Here is a 14,681-nt window from a genome sequence, read left to right on the forward strand (position 1 = left end):
ATTAATGTTTGCTTTCAAATAAGCCTTCAGTAAACACTTTGACTTGAGCTGGATAACTAATATATCATTGCTGTTTCTTGTGTGCTAGCAGCTGGTGCTCACACTGGGAACAGATCTTTAACCTTTAAGGAGATGAAACAAAAGGGTGCAGTGATAACACAACTACAGAAAATTTTCAGACATTAAGGTTTATTTTCCTAATGCTACTATCATCCATCAAGTCATTAATACAACAACAAGCACCCATCACAGTGTGTATAGAATAACTGAGTTCAAAACAGCAGAGGAAAGGCATGGAAGCCTAAATGACTCATCAACAAGAACAGACATGGAGACACCGACGGCTGTCATCCTTCCTGTGGAGATAGAGGCTGTACCAAAGAAAGTCTTCAGGAGGGTTTTGCCAGTATAAAGGCTAGAACCCAAAATTTAAGTCACAGGCCGACACATGCATATACACACACACACTCACCCAGAGTAGCATGAAGCCACAGACATTTAAAAGCCAAAGAAATGTGTACAATATTTTCTCTACTCGGTTTGTCTTTTTGGTCTGGTAGAAAACCTATAAATAGAAGATAATGCATTATTTTGATAAATAGGATGTTGTGTGAAATATCTTCCCTGGAGAAGGCAGGAAAGATACTTACTTTATTTATTCATGCACCCACATAAAAATTCACTGCTTTAAAAAAAAAAAAAGCTGTAGTGACAGGTCTATTGACCCACAAGGTTCCTTTTCTCCAGAGACAACAGCATCAGCATAGTAGTCTCTCCAGGTTTCTTAACCTAAATGTGCTGCTTTTGGATTAAACAAGTCAGTCTAATCAATTTTACAGTGCATTCTGCTTAGGTTACCCACAAAGCAGCCAAAGAATTTCAGCTGTGATGTGAGCACTTGTTAAGTGGGAAATAACTACAAAATCTGTTCAAAGTAGCATATGCAGTTATGCCGTAACGATACCTCTTCTTTATTTTATTACTCTTGCTATTGACAAAGAATATCCAGAGAGTTGCACGAGACTACTGTCCTCCTGTCAATCAAGGGAACAGAACTGCACAACTGCAGTACTGGATGCATTAACTACATGGTTCTGAAATAAATGGGTTTTGACTGCCGAGGTAGCTTTCAACATGGCTACATGGCCTGCTCAGCAGAGGGGATAAGAAGCAGTGGCATTCTGACAGTTACTTCTTTCCCTCTTTTTTAAGCTCAAATTTAACCAGACTATTACAATATTTGTTAAGTGCTCTGTCTGCCAGGCAGTATAGCCCACACTAGACAGACTGACAAGTGACTCGTTTCAGTAGGAATTTTTCTGCATTCTTCCTGGTTTTTTTTTATTTTGAATTGCTTGCACAAAGATTTGGGAGGCGGAGCTTTTGAAACATTAACTGCAGCAGGCCTAGCACAGGATGACACTTCTGTTGTTCGCTCAACTATGGGATAAACAAATTTTAAAGTCCGCACTAAGTTTAGAGCCATGAACAGACTTAAATTATTCTTACGGTTGCATCATTACTCCAAATCTAATTTTCAGTAATGAAATGAAGTTCTAAAGAAATATACTCATTTTTTTCATAGATGCTTTTAAATAGCTTCTGAAAAATACACTAGAAGCATTGATCTCAGAGTGAATTTGGCTACACTGATATTAACACGGATACTTACAAATTTATTTACAGAAAAAATCCTTGGTTTTCTTTCTACACTAAAAGTATACCAGAAGGGAGAACTTACACAAGATAGGGAATCTCAGTGAGACTAGCTATGCTGCATCTTTCCTTTAAAACCGTAGCCTGAAGGCACTAAGCAACAGCTGTGGTAGCAAAAAACCTTAAGGGAGAGCAGATTAACAGTCACAGGCAAGACTCTATTAGGTGTATTTGGGCAAACAGGCAAGCTCTCAGGTATACAGAGGTGTCCTCAAGTCAGAAAATTTCCTTAGAAAAGAAAGGTAAACTCTAATTGAGAAGAACTGCTCCCAACAACTGATTCTGTGCCCAGATGTACAGAGTTTGACACTTTGTATTTCGGATTCAGGTCTGAAAAAGGATTAGACTGGTCAAAATTTTGTCTTTTTTTCCACAGTTGATCATATCAAGATACCTGTGGATGAACCTGTGTATAAACTCTGGAAGAGATCACAAAAAAACTTTCTAAGGAAATGCCCAGATTTTCTGACTATTTGTGCCAAGGATGGGTAGTTACATCACTGCAAGACCTCCCCAGGAACGCTTTTAGGGCATGTTGAATAGATAGGTAACGATCAGTCTTCATTTGGCATCACTTTATCGTCTTTGATGGTTTTTTGTTGAGGAATTCATTAGCTGCTTCTCCACCTAAACATACAAATCTAAGTATTCTCATGATGCTCACACAGGTCATTGCTAGCAAATGACTGACTGCATTTACACATTATCATTATTGCTAGCTCTAAGAGTCTTGTGTTTGCTGTTTTTCTGAAGGCATTAGTTCCTAAAAGCCTGCAATGATGCAATAATTCAGGATTCCCTGAAAAAGGCAGTGGGGACTAGTAGGGGAGTCGGTAGCTCTCCCTTCAAGGTAAAATTTCAAAAACAGAACCTGAGTCACATGTCTGTGAGTATCAAAAGGCTTGAAACACCCTTAAAATACTCAAAAGGCTCTCAAATTATGTCAAGGTTTATTAAAACTCACAATTATTGAAAAACTCTAGATTTTTTTAAGAGTCAGGATCAATACATTTGTGCAAAGAATTCTGACAGCATTTGGCATGGTAGAACTTGCTCTTTTTCTTCACAAATTATATTCATTTGGCAGCAACTAAGAAATGAGAGGCACTGATATGGTACACGCTTACTCTTGAGGCACAGGCAGGTAACATCACATTCCTAGCCATTCATGCTGCCTTACAACAGAGTAATCTCATGCACATGTGGAAAACTCTTTAGCCAATACTTCTCAGTAAGTTTTAGTGAAACTGAGATGTATTCATGCATCTTTTGGAGAAGCTGGCTCCAGATACATCTGTAAAACTGTTATATATCTGATATATATACACACATATATATGATATTATTTTTATATATTATATATAATACTGATTTATACAGATATATCTGTATAACTCAACTAAAAGCAACTTAAATGGAGGTCAGCACTAAACAGTCTGAAAGACCACATTTGAACTGATTTTTATACTCTTTTGGAGACAAGCTGATATTTAAAATACAAGGCAAGGAAATCAGAAGCAAAGGAAGTACCTCTTCAAATGGTTCAATGTCTGCTACTGAACTTCACTGCATGGGGTTGGACAGTGTTGGCAACTCCCACCTGCCAGCACAGGAATAGCTGGGTGGTCATTTGGTCCCAGTTCTCTGCACTTTCAGCTGCTAGGTTACATTATAAGACAGAGAAAAAAACATAGTAAATCTACTCCTAACATATTTTACATAGACAGCGTCTATTGTATCCCTAAAAGGTTTTGTGGTCAGAGAAGGTGAAGAGGTTTAGCCAGTCACATATGGGAACGAAACCTAAAGTTTGAAAACACTTACTACTGCAGAAATAAAGAAAAGTTAGATTTCATAACCAATAACCCACTGCAGTTATTCATGCTAATATAAAGAACTGATAGACTTCCATGGTTTCACATGTATGTCAACCAGTAATCTCAAATACCAGGTAACAATTACCCCTTTACTCCTCCAAAACGAACTTCAAGCTGCCTGAACATGACACAAAGCTATCAATTTAATCTCGTAACAAACACCAGTGAATGGGGAGAACAAGACAGTATCAGGACCTTACAGAGCATGGAAAACCTTATGTTCTCAAGAGCGCTTCTCTTCAGTTTTTACAGAGGTGCTTAGTGGTTCAAGGCTGAACTAGCAGTTGAGTTGGTCATGGACAGAGCTTCTCAGGGGTTGATACTGGGTCCAGTACTACACAGTCTTCTTATGTCATCTGGATAACACAGTGGAACTGATTTTCACCGAGTTTGCAAATGACAGCAAATGGGGAGAAGAGGTAGTTAACAGCAGACAGATGAGCAACTATTCAAAGAGGCTTGGACGGGCTGCATATTTGGGCCAAGAACTGCATGAAACTTGGCAAAATCCTGCACCCAGAATGAAATAATCACAACCAGCAGCACAGGCTGCTCTGTCAGCACTGGGCTACAAACATCTGCACTGAAAAACTAAGAGAACCTAACACAGATATCCCTGTGAAATCAGTTTAACCAGCACTTAAAGCTTCCTGTTCTGAAAGACAGGACAACTGCATAAATCTAAATTAACAAGGTAAAAATATAACTGGAAGATTCTTAGACTGGATAAGTCACATCTAACCTTGCACTCCAAATGTATATATAAAAGATATTCTGACAGTAGAGAGTGAAAACCAAGCCATATAAATTGTAACATAAACACACGTAATCCATGCCAGACACAGAGCTGAACATTGAAATTACAGGTCAGGATTGAGAGATCTGGAGAATTTTTTTCCTAAATTCAGTGGGTTGAGGCCATAAAAAAAATCAGGATTAGTTAGCTGTAGAGCAACAGTTACCTGCAGAGTCAGATCCAGGCTCACTCCTTCAGCCATAGTTTCCCACTTCCCACAGCTTTACAACCTGTGTTACATTTAGGAATTTATACTTCGGTGGTATCACAACAGTCAGGCTCCCCTGTATTCCTTTGTTCTCCTCCACAGGTAACTGTCACTTCAGGAACAGTTTATGTAAAACCAGTGATCCAGCAGCTAATATCCAGCACATTTTCTAGCTTTACTGAAATCCTTCTTTACCACTTGTTTTGCTTAGATATTTTATTTGTTTCAAATTTTAGATGTTACTGCCTGAAATAAACATGCTATTCCTTTTTCCTTCTCCTCTTATCAAACTCCTTTAGACAGAATTTTATTTTAGATGCAAATATAAATGGAGTATACTTCGGTACTCCTGTCTGTGATAGGTGAAAAAGACACCCAGTGTCTTTCAAACAACTAACTCAGATGAGAGCAAGTTATTCAGTCTCACTAAATCCAAAAGAGAACAAACCATTAAAACGTAACAGTGAATTAAAAAGCTGTCTTGTGTTGTATACAAACTCTAGATTCCCTACCTATTCTAAAAAGGTTAGAATCTACAATTAGTATACTATAATTGGTAGTATACTAGCATAGTATAATAGTATACTATTAAGAGAAAGATGCAAGTCTTTTAGGCATCTAGATATATGGGCAAATAGACCATACATTTCTAAGATATGAAACTGCATTGAGAAACTACATTCCATACAAGCCCAGCAGAAGTTTTTATATATACAAACTGAAAACTGCTTTGAATCCCCACACAGAGTTAGTTATCTGGCAAAAATGACTCACAGCTAAAATATTCCTATTATGAGAGGTCACTCAGTGCATTCAGGATTTCCAATCAGAACTACTTGTAATTTGCAAACAGCTCTACACCAGTTCAGCTTGTCATGAGCTTATCACAGCAGCTACAGGAAGCAAAGGCCAAAGAGAAGAATAAACTCAGTAATACTGTAAATGTGTCTAACAGTGGAGAAAAAAAACAGAAAATGCTTTATGTTTCACAAAGAACGTTTTTTAATATACATTCATTGTTTAAGCCTGCTTTATAAAAAACTGTCTTCAGGATTTTATAACAGGTATACCCCAGTAAACAACTTAAAAATTTTTATTTCTACTTTCATGACATTAAAATGTGTCATGTCAAGCCCCAGTGAGCAGAAGAATGCTTGATCAGATGTGTGTACTCTGTAACTAATTTAGATAAACAAAAGACTGGAAGAACATCTTTAAGGCCTTTGGTTTTTGTGTTAGCAGGTTAAGCATGCATACAAACAGCTCTCCACAACATCATCAAAAAAAAAAAATTGTCTCACATATTTTAAAATAGTTGTGTTGTTTAAAAGGCAAAATGGGGAAAGAATGTATTGGACTCATTCTTGGAGCTTTCAAGAATTCATGTGCTCTTCTAAAAACAATACTCTTAATAAATGAAAATATAGGTAGAAAACACAAAGCAAAAGCAATGATAGAGAATATAATTTTCAATCCTCAAAGTCCAGGATTGTTTCTGTTGAAATTCTCTTTGATGAAACACTGAAAGCCTATACCATAAAATACCCGTAATGCAGAGAAATCTTCTTTAACAAGCAATCATGTTAGTTACAAACACATCATAGAATACAATGGGTTTACATACTAACATTCAAAACAACTTTAATTTTTCCACACACTCATATTCACTAGGAAAGCACATGTCATCATATTGCTTGGCCTTTTCACAGACAGTAAGTATTCCCTTCTCCTAACTTCACTCTGTCAGTTTGGCTATAAATTTCAAGCAAACTGCTGATGGACAGCATAATCTGGTTGAGTTTCTAGAACAATGACTAAGGCCTTGATCCTATCACTTGTTCCTCCAGGCAAACCTCAGGTAAGGACTACTGCATACCAGTGTGCAATCTGATACAAGATTTAGGCTGTAGCCATTCAGTAATAATGGCAATATTCATTTCTGAAGAAACATGGGAATCCATACAGTTTTTGAAAATTGTTTACTCATAAGTTTCCTAGTGCAAATTTATGGCACATACTATTCAAATAAACATATCTTTTGTTCCCCAAACCTCATTTGTTACACCATCCTAAAAAGAAAACTGGTAGAGTCTGTGTGTTAAAAAGGATTAAGCAATTCAATTCAAGTGGTTCCCCTTATGCACATTACACAACGTAAAATGTAATTTTAAAATACGTCAGAATAAAAATCTGCAGTGATTCTGGAAGAATTAAAAAAGCTGAAAAGTTATTTTTCTTCTTGTTATGTGATAGCAGATATTGCTGTCAACCACTGCTTCATTCTTCAAGCCGTAGTTTTTCTACAAAAAAAATCACAAGATCAACAGAAAATACTTTTGTCCCCCAACCTCAGCTGCAGGAACTTGCTCTATTTCCTCTGACTGAATTTGAGATTTTTACTTGATATGCATCCACTGAGGTAAGAAAGGGTTAAAGGTTTATAGAATGGAGCTATGGAGCCATTTCCCCTGCCAGCTTGTTCTGGCTCCTTTGAAGCTGCAAGAAAGCCTCAGATTTTTTGTTTCCTCTTGCCCTTCTCCAGGTCATACTTAGCATAGCACAGTTCAGCTATTCCTACTTCAATTGCATTTTGTTGTACTTCATTTTCCACTTTTTCTTCGTCATTCTTTGTTTGCGGTAATTCTTCAGCTTCTTTGTAGCCACACCTTCATTTCTAACAGGCTTAGCTGGATTGCCTTTTGTTTCCATAGCTACTGGCTTTCCCTCATAGGGTGTGTCTGATTGTCCTTTAGCCCCAGTCATCTAGACACACAAGGGGAGAGAAGAAAAAAAAAAAACCACCACCAAACTAGAATTAATAATCTTAAATCTATATTAAGCACAAACATATACCTTCCAAGAACTGCCTTCTACTTCTTGTCACTCAGCCAGACTCAGAAGCCACATCTGGACTGGGCGACAGGCACAGCTGGTCTTCCTGCCACCAGTCAGATCTGACCAACCCTGCCTCTCTCTTGCCTACATGCCTGGATTTCCTTCTGGCAGAAACCAAGTGCATGAGGTAATTAGGAACTGAAGCACAACTCTATTTTGCCTTCATACAAAGTCACGATATGGCTAAAACATGTAACTGGGCCTAAAAAGCATCCCACAGTCCACTAAGCAAGGCATAGTTAGCATGTGGTTTTTAAACAAATGAGTAAATCTATGCTGAAGAAAAACAACACTTCAAAATTTCCTTACTTTTAAAGTGTCGCGTACTACCTGTTCAGAATACCAGAGCTGAGAATGGGATCTTTGGCAAATTTCCCAAGCATGATATGCATCACTTAGTCACCAGCATAAATTACAGAACAGGTTGGATTCCTAAATAATTTTCACAAAATTTCTCTCAAAAGTGTCTTTACATGCAGATAATTAATTCTTCTTCTCACAATAAATTCTATTCTGTTTTAAAAACAATAGCAACAAACCCCATATGTTAGTGACTTTTAGGCTATGTTAATTTTTACTTATCCTAATGATGTCAGGAAGGACTACCACATTCAAACATCTAAAACATTTCTTTAGATTTAACTGCACTCTGAAGAAATGCATGATATAAATGCTGTGTAAGGTTGTTCATTTTCAGTAAAAAGGAGTAAGCCATCCACACACAATTTTATATTTATATCCAAAACACAGAAATTGTGTCTTCCTAAACTAAGGTACTTCCATGCCTCTAGACAAAGCATATGTGCCTCTATACAAAATAACATACTATTCTTATTTTAGAAACTGTATTGCATATATATTGTTACCAATGTTTCACTGTATAGTGAACAGCATACCAATGAGAATTTAAGTTTCTGTATGTCAGGGAAGGCACCTGAATTTCAAATGAAAGTTTCCTGAAAGGTGAAGGAGTTCAGAGCAACCAAGAGACAGGTGATCAATGACAATTTGACTGAGCTAACATTCTTTAGAGGGCCAAAAGGAAAACTAATTTTTGCCGCAGAGAATCACTATTATCCCTACATGAGCTTTGTTTAAAATTACAAATAACCGAGAACAGATCCAAGATGCTCCACCCTCGCCATTGAAATCAAATTACGACGTAAATGATTTCAAAGTGTGGCATGAGGGGACTGAGGAAAGAACCTAAACATGCAGTGATGTTGCCTGGTTTTCTGTCTTGCCATACGATTATCCCACACCTAGTAATGTAAAAGCTCTGACTTTTTTTTTTTTTTTTTCCATGCGTGTGCGTGGCCTATTTGCTTACAATTTCTCTTGTCTGCATGAGATTTCAGGTATCAAACATTACAGTTGAGACCTTATTGCCATCTCCACAGAGGAAGCACTAGTCTGGAGCCCTTTCTTCTACCTGGCTACTTATTTTCACTAAGCTGGTTAGAATTTAATATCTTAGGCCATCAAGACATGTTAGTTTCTGCTGAAATAGCCCAAAAAGTTCAAGATTTTGAGATCTGGGGAAAACACAGAGGGACAAATGGACATGAAGGTGTGACTGAAAAAAACAGGAAACCAGGTTAAAAGGCACTTCCTGAAATTACTCGAAGTACATCAACAAAAAGCACTATGACAGAGGCAAAATCAGAAAATCCTTATAAACGCAAATATTGTACCGGTTTCGGCTGTACTGCAAGTTTATCAATTACAAAGCTTTTAATTAAGCCAAAGACTACATTCTTTTTGCTGTCCAAAAAGTATTATTAGCTCACATAAAAGAGGCAAAACTTCATTTTAAAATAATTTTGCCATCAAACAGGGAAAAAAGAGTATTTTTTTTTTAAAAAAAAACCACTTAATGTATCACAGAGAACTGCAGTAAGAGGTCAACAGAAGAGACCCTCACAGTACAATTTACCTTATCTCATTTTACCTGTCTCCAGTTGTGCTAATCATCTTTACTCCTGTAGTCATTAGAGAGAAAATGACAACACTACAGCACGAGTGCAACAATCTATTTAAGATGCCTATCCTGGTGTGGATAAGATGGTATGCATCTTACAAAATATTCCATTTCCCTCTGTTAACAGCACAAGCTTAAATGTTGTTTTTCCATACTGTAATGTTTAAAGCTAGGTGAGGTGAATCTCACGAGTTTCTTTTCAGGAAAAGAGCATTCCTATTCCTGGTAGTGGATCCAGAACTCCAAAGAAACTCTCTGACACCCAGAGATGACAGATGAAATATATTAGCCATATATCCAAGGGACTGAAATAGATTATTTCAAAACTGCTAATCTGTTTCTGCATCCAGCGTGATACTGACCTTCTGCTTCCATGTGGCTTCCTGGGGTGCAGGTGGAAAGGTGCATGGCACTCTTCCATGGTTCAAGTGATAGGGCAAAGGGAGGCTGGGATCTAGAGGCACCCATGGGACTGAAAGAGTGGCAGGTACAGGAGGCAGATCACAGTGAGCTTTATGTAAATTATATGATGGTCTCGTCATCTTGTCAAGAGAACTCTTGTAGATTGCAACTGATGAATCTCCTGCAGCATGAGTCAATAAATAAGAGCCCTCCTGCAAGCTAAAAAGGTAAATTCAAAACAAAAAATACAGTTTATATGTTTTTGGTTTGTTTCATTTGATCATGATAGCTGCTAAGTTCTTAATGCAAAAGCAGAACATCTTTACATATTTACTTAACAGTCCCTGTTTTATAAAAAAAACTATGAGCAAAAAAGCATGAATTAAACGGTATTCATAAACACATACTAATTCATGTGTTTATAATGTATTTGTGATGTACTAATTTATCAATGTAGATTGTCATCATTATTCAACAAAACATTAAAGCATACACTGAAAACCATCCATATTTGGGAAACCAGAATTCTTTAACCAGTTTATTATAAACCATAATGCATATATGGACACAGACACAAAAAGAGACATGCAGGATTAAACAGGTTTTCACGAAGATAAATGTCAACCAACTGCCCATATCAAAAGTCTTAGCCACAAATTGCAAAGCTACATAAATTATGAAGTGTGGGAAAACTCTTCAGCAACTCAAGTTAAGAGGCTTCACACACAGTGCAAGAAACCTGCTTCACAAGAAAATTAAGACACTTGCAGATCAAAAGCCTAGAAGTAGCTAAATAAATAAAGCAGCAAGAGAAAGGTTGCAACAATGTACAGAAAAAGACATATGCAGAAGGTAACACAAACAGTATTATTTCTACAGATTAAGCAAAAAGACTAACAAAAGCCAGAAGTCCAAATTTTAAATGTGAGCCTACATACATAATATTACAACTCACTCCTCTGAACTGTTTAATCAGGTCAAAAGCATCTGGTCACCTCCCTTGAATAAGTGGTCCATAAAAATCAAGTTCTTATTCTTTTGCATCATTTATACAAAACCTGTAATCCTAAGCACATTTTTACACAGTACTGCGTTACGCTATGCTAGATCTAAAATAATCTAAAAAAATAGGTAATGTATCTGAAGAAATAAAAACAAACAGTAGACAAGCATTCTACAGAAGAAAATAGGATGAGCTGGGTAATGTTGCAAATAAATACAATGAACAAGAACAGAGCACTCACTCAGACACTTTCTTCAAAATGTGATGAAGTATATTTAATGAATTTGCAGGCCTGCAAAAAAGAAAAAAATTACAAAAGTATAACTTACAAGGCTTGACAGGGTTTCAAATTCATTGATAGAAAAAAAATACTAAAAATACTCACTTAATCAATCCAAGTTTTTCTCTTAACATTTCTGGAGAAATCTTTTCTAGCATAATAAGCTTTGATGTAAAAGCGTCAATACGTCCTGAAAAATAGTAATTCAATTAATACACTAAAAATAAAAGAGAACAAACGCAAAAGCATAATTTGCAGACCTAATGCATTTTAAAAGGAATAAAAAAAATTTGCTCTTTTACAGTGTAGAACAGTGAAAAGTATTTATCAATAATGCACAATAACAGAAAGTAAAATGTATAGCTCCTTTAAGTACAGACATCTGTATTTGGGCTGTCTTTCCAAAACAGGGCGATACCCATGAATCCAAAAAGTCTTACATTTTGGGTGAGGTCTGGGATATATAAACTCATTTAACATCAGTTAGTTTGTATCTTCTCAAGTTCTTTTGATCCTTAACACTATGCTTCCTCACTGGACAGATCATGAAATTTTATCTTTTACAACAAATTTACTTTTGGGTTTAATATACTTTTTTTCCCCTGTTCTGACACATGATACAAACAATTGTGTTATTTGATTTTCTAGGGATTCTGTACCTTCATTTCTTGATTTTTTTTTTTGCCCCCTCACCTGAAAAATGACAACTTACAATTCAGGCCTCTTTCATGGCAAATCATTAAAGACTATTTGACTTTGATATAGCTAGGAGCAACAATTCAAAGGTCTCCTCATCACATTTTTAAAATAAAGGCTGACAAGAACAGTTTAGCCCACATTTTCACTTGATAAGCAATAAAGATCATCAGCACAGCTTGTACACTGATGTGGTGACCATGCCTTACCTTCAGATTCTCTCTCATGTTGAGGTTTTCCCAGAAATCTGTTCTATTCCACCTCCCACAAGGAGGATGAGGAAAAGGCAGCATAATAAAATATGACCTACTCAGGGGAATTTACTGCCTTACTGCAAATCTGCTCTTGTAGGATGTGTAAATGCTTCAATTGTACAGTTAAAACTGCTAAACCAAAGCACTTCACATTCCATAATAAACATTACTAGCAATTTGTTATGTGATGTGTAAGAAGACAAAGTAAGAACTCTAACATTTTTTTTTTAAAAAAAGCACAAGGACAAGTAATTTCTTTTAAATGCTGTACATTTGTTACTGTTCTTGATATCAGGATTTTGTGCAAGACAAAGCAGCTAGGTTTAATATTCTGCATTGCTGATTAGAGGAAATGAAACTTGAATTTGTTATAAAAACCCCTGTCTGTTTGCATTCTCCATTCCTTATCAGCCTCTACTCAAATCAGAATCTTTTCCATTTCTAAACTCATTGATGGCATAGCTGGGAAATAAAAAAAAAACAACCCAATGAACTACTCGTATCTAATTTATATTACTGTATCTTGTATTTGATAAGTGACTGAAAACACTTAACATTCAGTAAGGTACCCATACAGTAAGTACTTCTTTCCAACCCATTTTTCAAATAATCTTTAAATAAAGGCCAGTGTTATCCTATTCAAGTGAGGGTAAACTATTCTTTTTGTAGTACGTTTTGCTTAGAGACTTAATGCAAATAAGTGACTAATGGCTGGGGTAAAACGTTCCCATTTATCAACAAAGCTTATCACAACTTTTACTGCTTAGATCAAGTATCTTATTTGGGAAACATGCCACAGAGATTACTCTTCTTGCAGATGCAGGATTTCCTATCTGAGTAACAAGGGAACTTAAATCAACAACCAAGCAAGGTGCTCTACTAGCAATAGGAAGACAGCAGCCTCAAGTTTGTTTGATGATAGTATCTTTGCTTTCGTGCAAATAATCATTATCTTCTTTGAGAACATATGAAATAAAAAAATTCTAATTTATATGACACCTTGCAATTTCTACAGGAGACCACAGTTACACTTCTGTTTTCTTTCTCATCTGCTGAGCTGGCAGCGCTGCTGAGTCACTGCGTGGAGCTATGAGATTCCTCCCTCGGCCTCACAGAACAATACAACACTGAAGAACAATGTCAGTCAATTAGGGGGCACAGACCAAGGTCCAAAGAACTCTCCACCCATACTTATTTGGCAATACAAGAGATTGTTGAGACAGTGAGTTAACTTTTTTCAAGATCCAGGAACTCCTAAGCAATTCAACACTGAGGTCTACTACATGCTCAGAACTTAAATTTCAGAGGTTTCACTTAAGATCTATGCAGTCTCAGAACTGTCTGAGCAAGAATACAAGTTGTAGATACTGTGTTAGTAATGGTAAGATCACAGTTTTCAAACAGTCGTTCCATACTTTCACACTCATACTGGGGGGAGAATTTAAAAAGAGCAGTAAGTCTATGGCTCTACTATGGTTGATTTAAAAATTCCTTTATTTTAAGACATGACATTTCACTTAATAGCATGATCTGAGAAGTCAAGTCTGTCTGTCTGCTTACACCAAACATATGATAGCAGTAGTCCTACTTTGAGGAATCATTTTAATGAAAAAGAATGAGATATTCACTGCATTTTAAACTGTCCATAATACAGGTATATTATCACCGTTAGAGAATTGTCCCTGGAGTTTCAGGACAAAGCTTTCTGTTGCAAAGAGCCCCCTAACTACAACACGACACTTGTAACATTGTATTTTTCACAGCTCCCCGGAAATACAAACTGAAAGGCAGAATTCCACAGCTACCTAGCAGTATTTCATGACAGCAAAAAGAATCCCTAAATAGAATATGATAAAAATTTCCTATTAAAAGCTGCGCTAAATGCTCTTTCATAAAATGGATCATTTACTTCCACATACGTCTTTTTACCTACCTCTATTAGAAAATGCATGATGGTACCAAAAATCTGCAGTCTCTAATTTGCCTACCTGAATAAATCACATATTTTGTCAGCATCTACAGTTGGTGACATGCTGAGAGTCCAACTCCGTATCTGTAGCAGAAGTTTTTTTTTTTCAATAGCAGTGGGAGGGGGCCTGCCGCACATGCTGGGAGTACTAATTTACTGTGCAGGACGGTGACAACCCACAGTAATCCTGTGCTTCCTCAGACCCCAGGGTTTGCTGCTGGAAGAAGCACATCCAAGAGCTGACAAATAAATATCACTGGAATAAAGTGTTTCTCAGTCCCAACAACTTTTTTTTCCCCCAAGCACAGGAACAGAGAGTGTGTTGGAGGCCAGGCCATGGAAGCCTGCCAGCCTAGGGCTCCGTGCCCATCTCACAGCTAGCAGGTATCTACGGAGACACCGAGGAGCCTCCCTATCAGAAGGGGATGGCTCTTTGTGCCAGAAACACTCCTGCAGCACGCAGCCTTCTCTCCTACACTCCTGAGAGCCTCTATAAAACCGGGTGTTGGCTGGATGGGCTGTCTGCAAACTTCTGCATGCAAGTCATATGTTAAGTTTCCTGTAACTGATGGGAGATTAGATAGACACGCATTCTTTCAGTTTG

The 14,681-nt window shown here is 37.0% G+C and overlaps 1 protein-coding gene across 3 annotated transcripts in view; it reads right to left on the reverse strand.

The window, feature by feature from the left end:
• Positions 1-3,196: 3,196 nt before the first annotated feature.
• ICE2 (interactor of little elongation complex ELL subunit 2) overlaps positions 3,197-14,681 on the reverse strand; it is a 29,976-nt gene continuing 18,491 nt past the window's right edge. For 2 of the 3 annotated variants that reach the window (XM_074917392.1, XM_074917395.1), the window contains 4 exons: positions 11,264-11,348; positions 11,120-11,170; positions 9,836-10,094; positions 5,593-7,360 (listed from right to left, as the gene is read on the reverse strand). In XM_074917392.1, the coding sequence (XP_074773493.1) occupies positions 7,172-7,360; positions 9,836-10,094; positions 11,120-11,170; positions 11,264-11,348 (584 nt within the window). In that variant the 3' untranslated portion in view covers positions 5,593-7,171. Of the gene's footprint in view, positions 3,376-5,592; positions 7,361-9,835; positions 10,095-11,119; positions 11,171-11,263; positions 11,349-14,681 lie in introns of those variants that run through there. The other variant, XM_074917393.1, reaches the window with a different exon arrangement.

The sequence above is a fragment of the Athene noctua genome, chromosome 13 (genome assembly GCF_965140245.1).
Source record: "Athene noctua chromosome 13, bAthNoc1.hap1.1, whole genome shotgun sequence".
Classification (NCBI taxonomy): domain Eukaryota; kingdom Metazoa; phylum Chordata; class Aves; order Strigiformes; family Strigidae; genus Athene; species Athene noctua.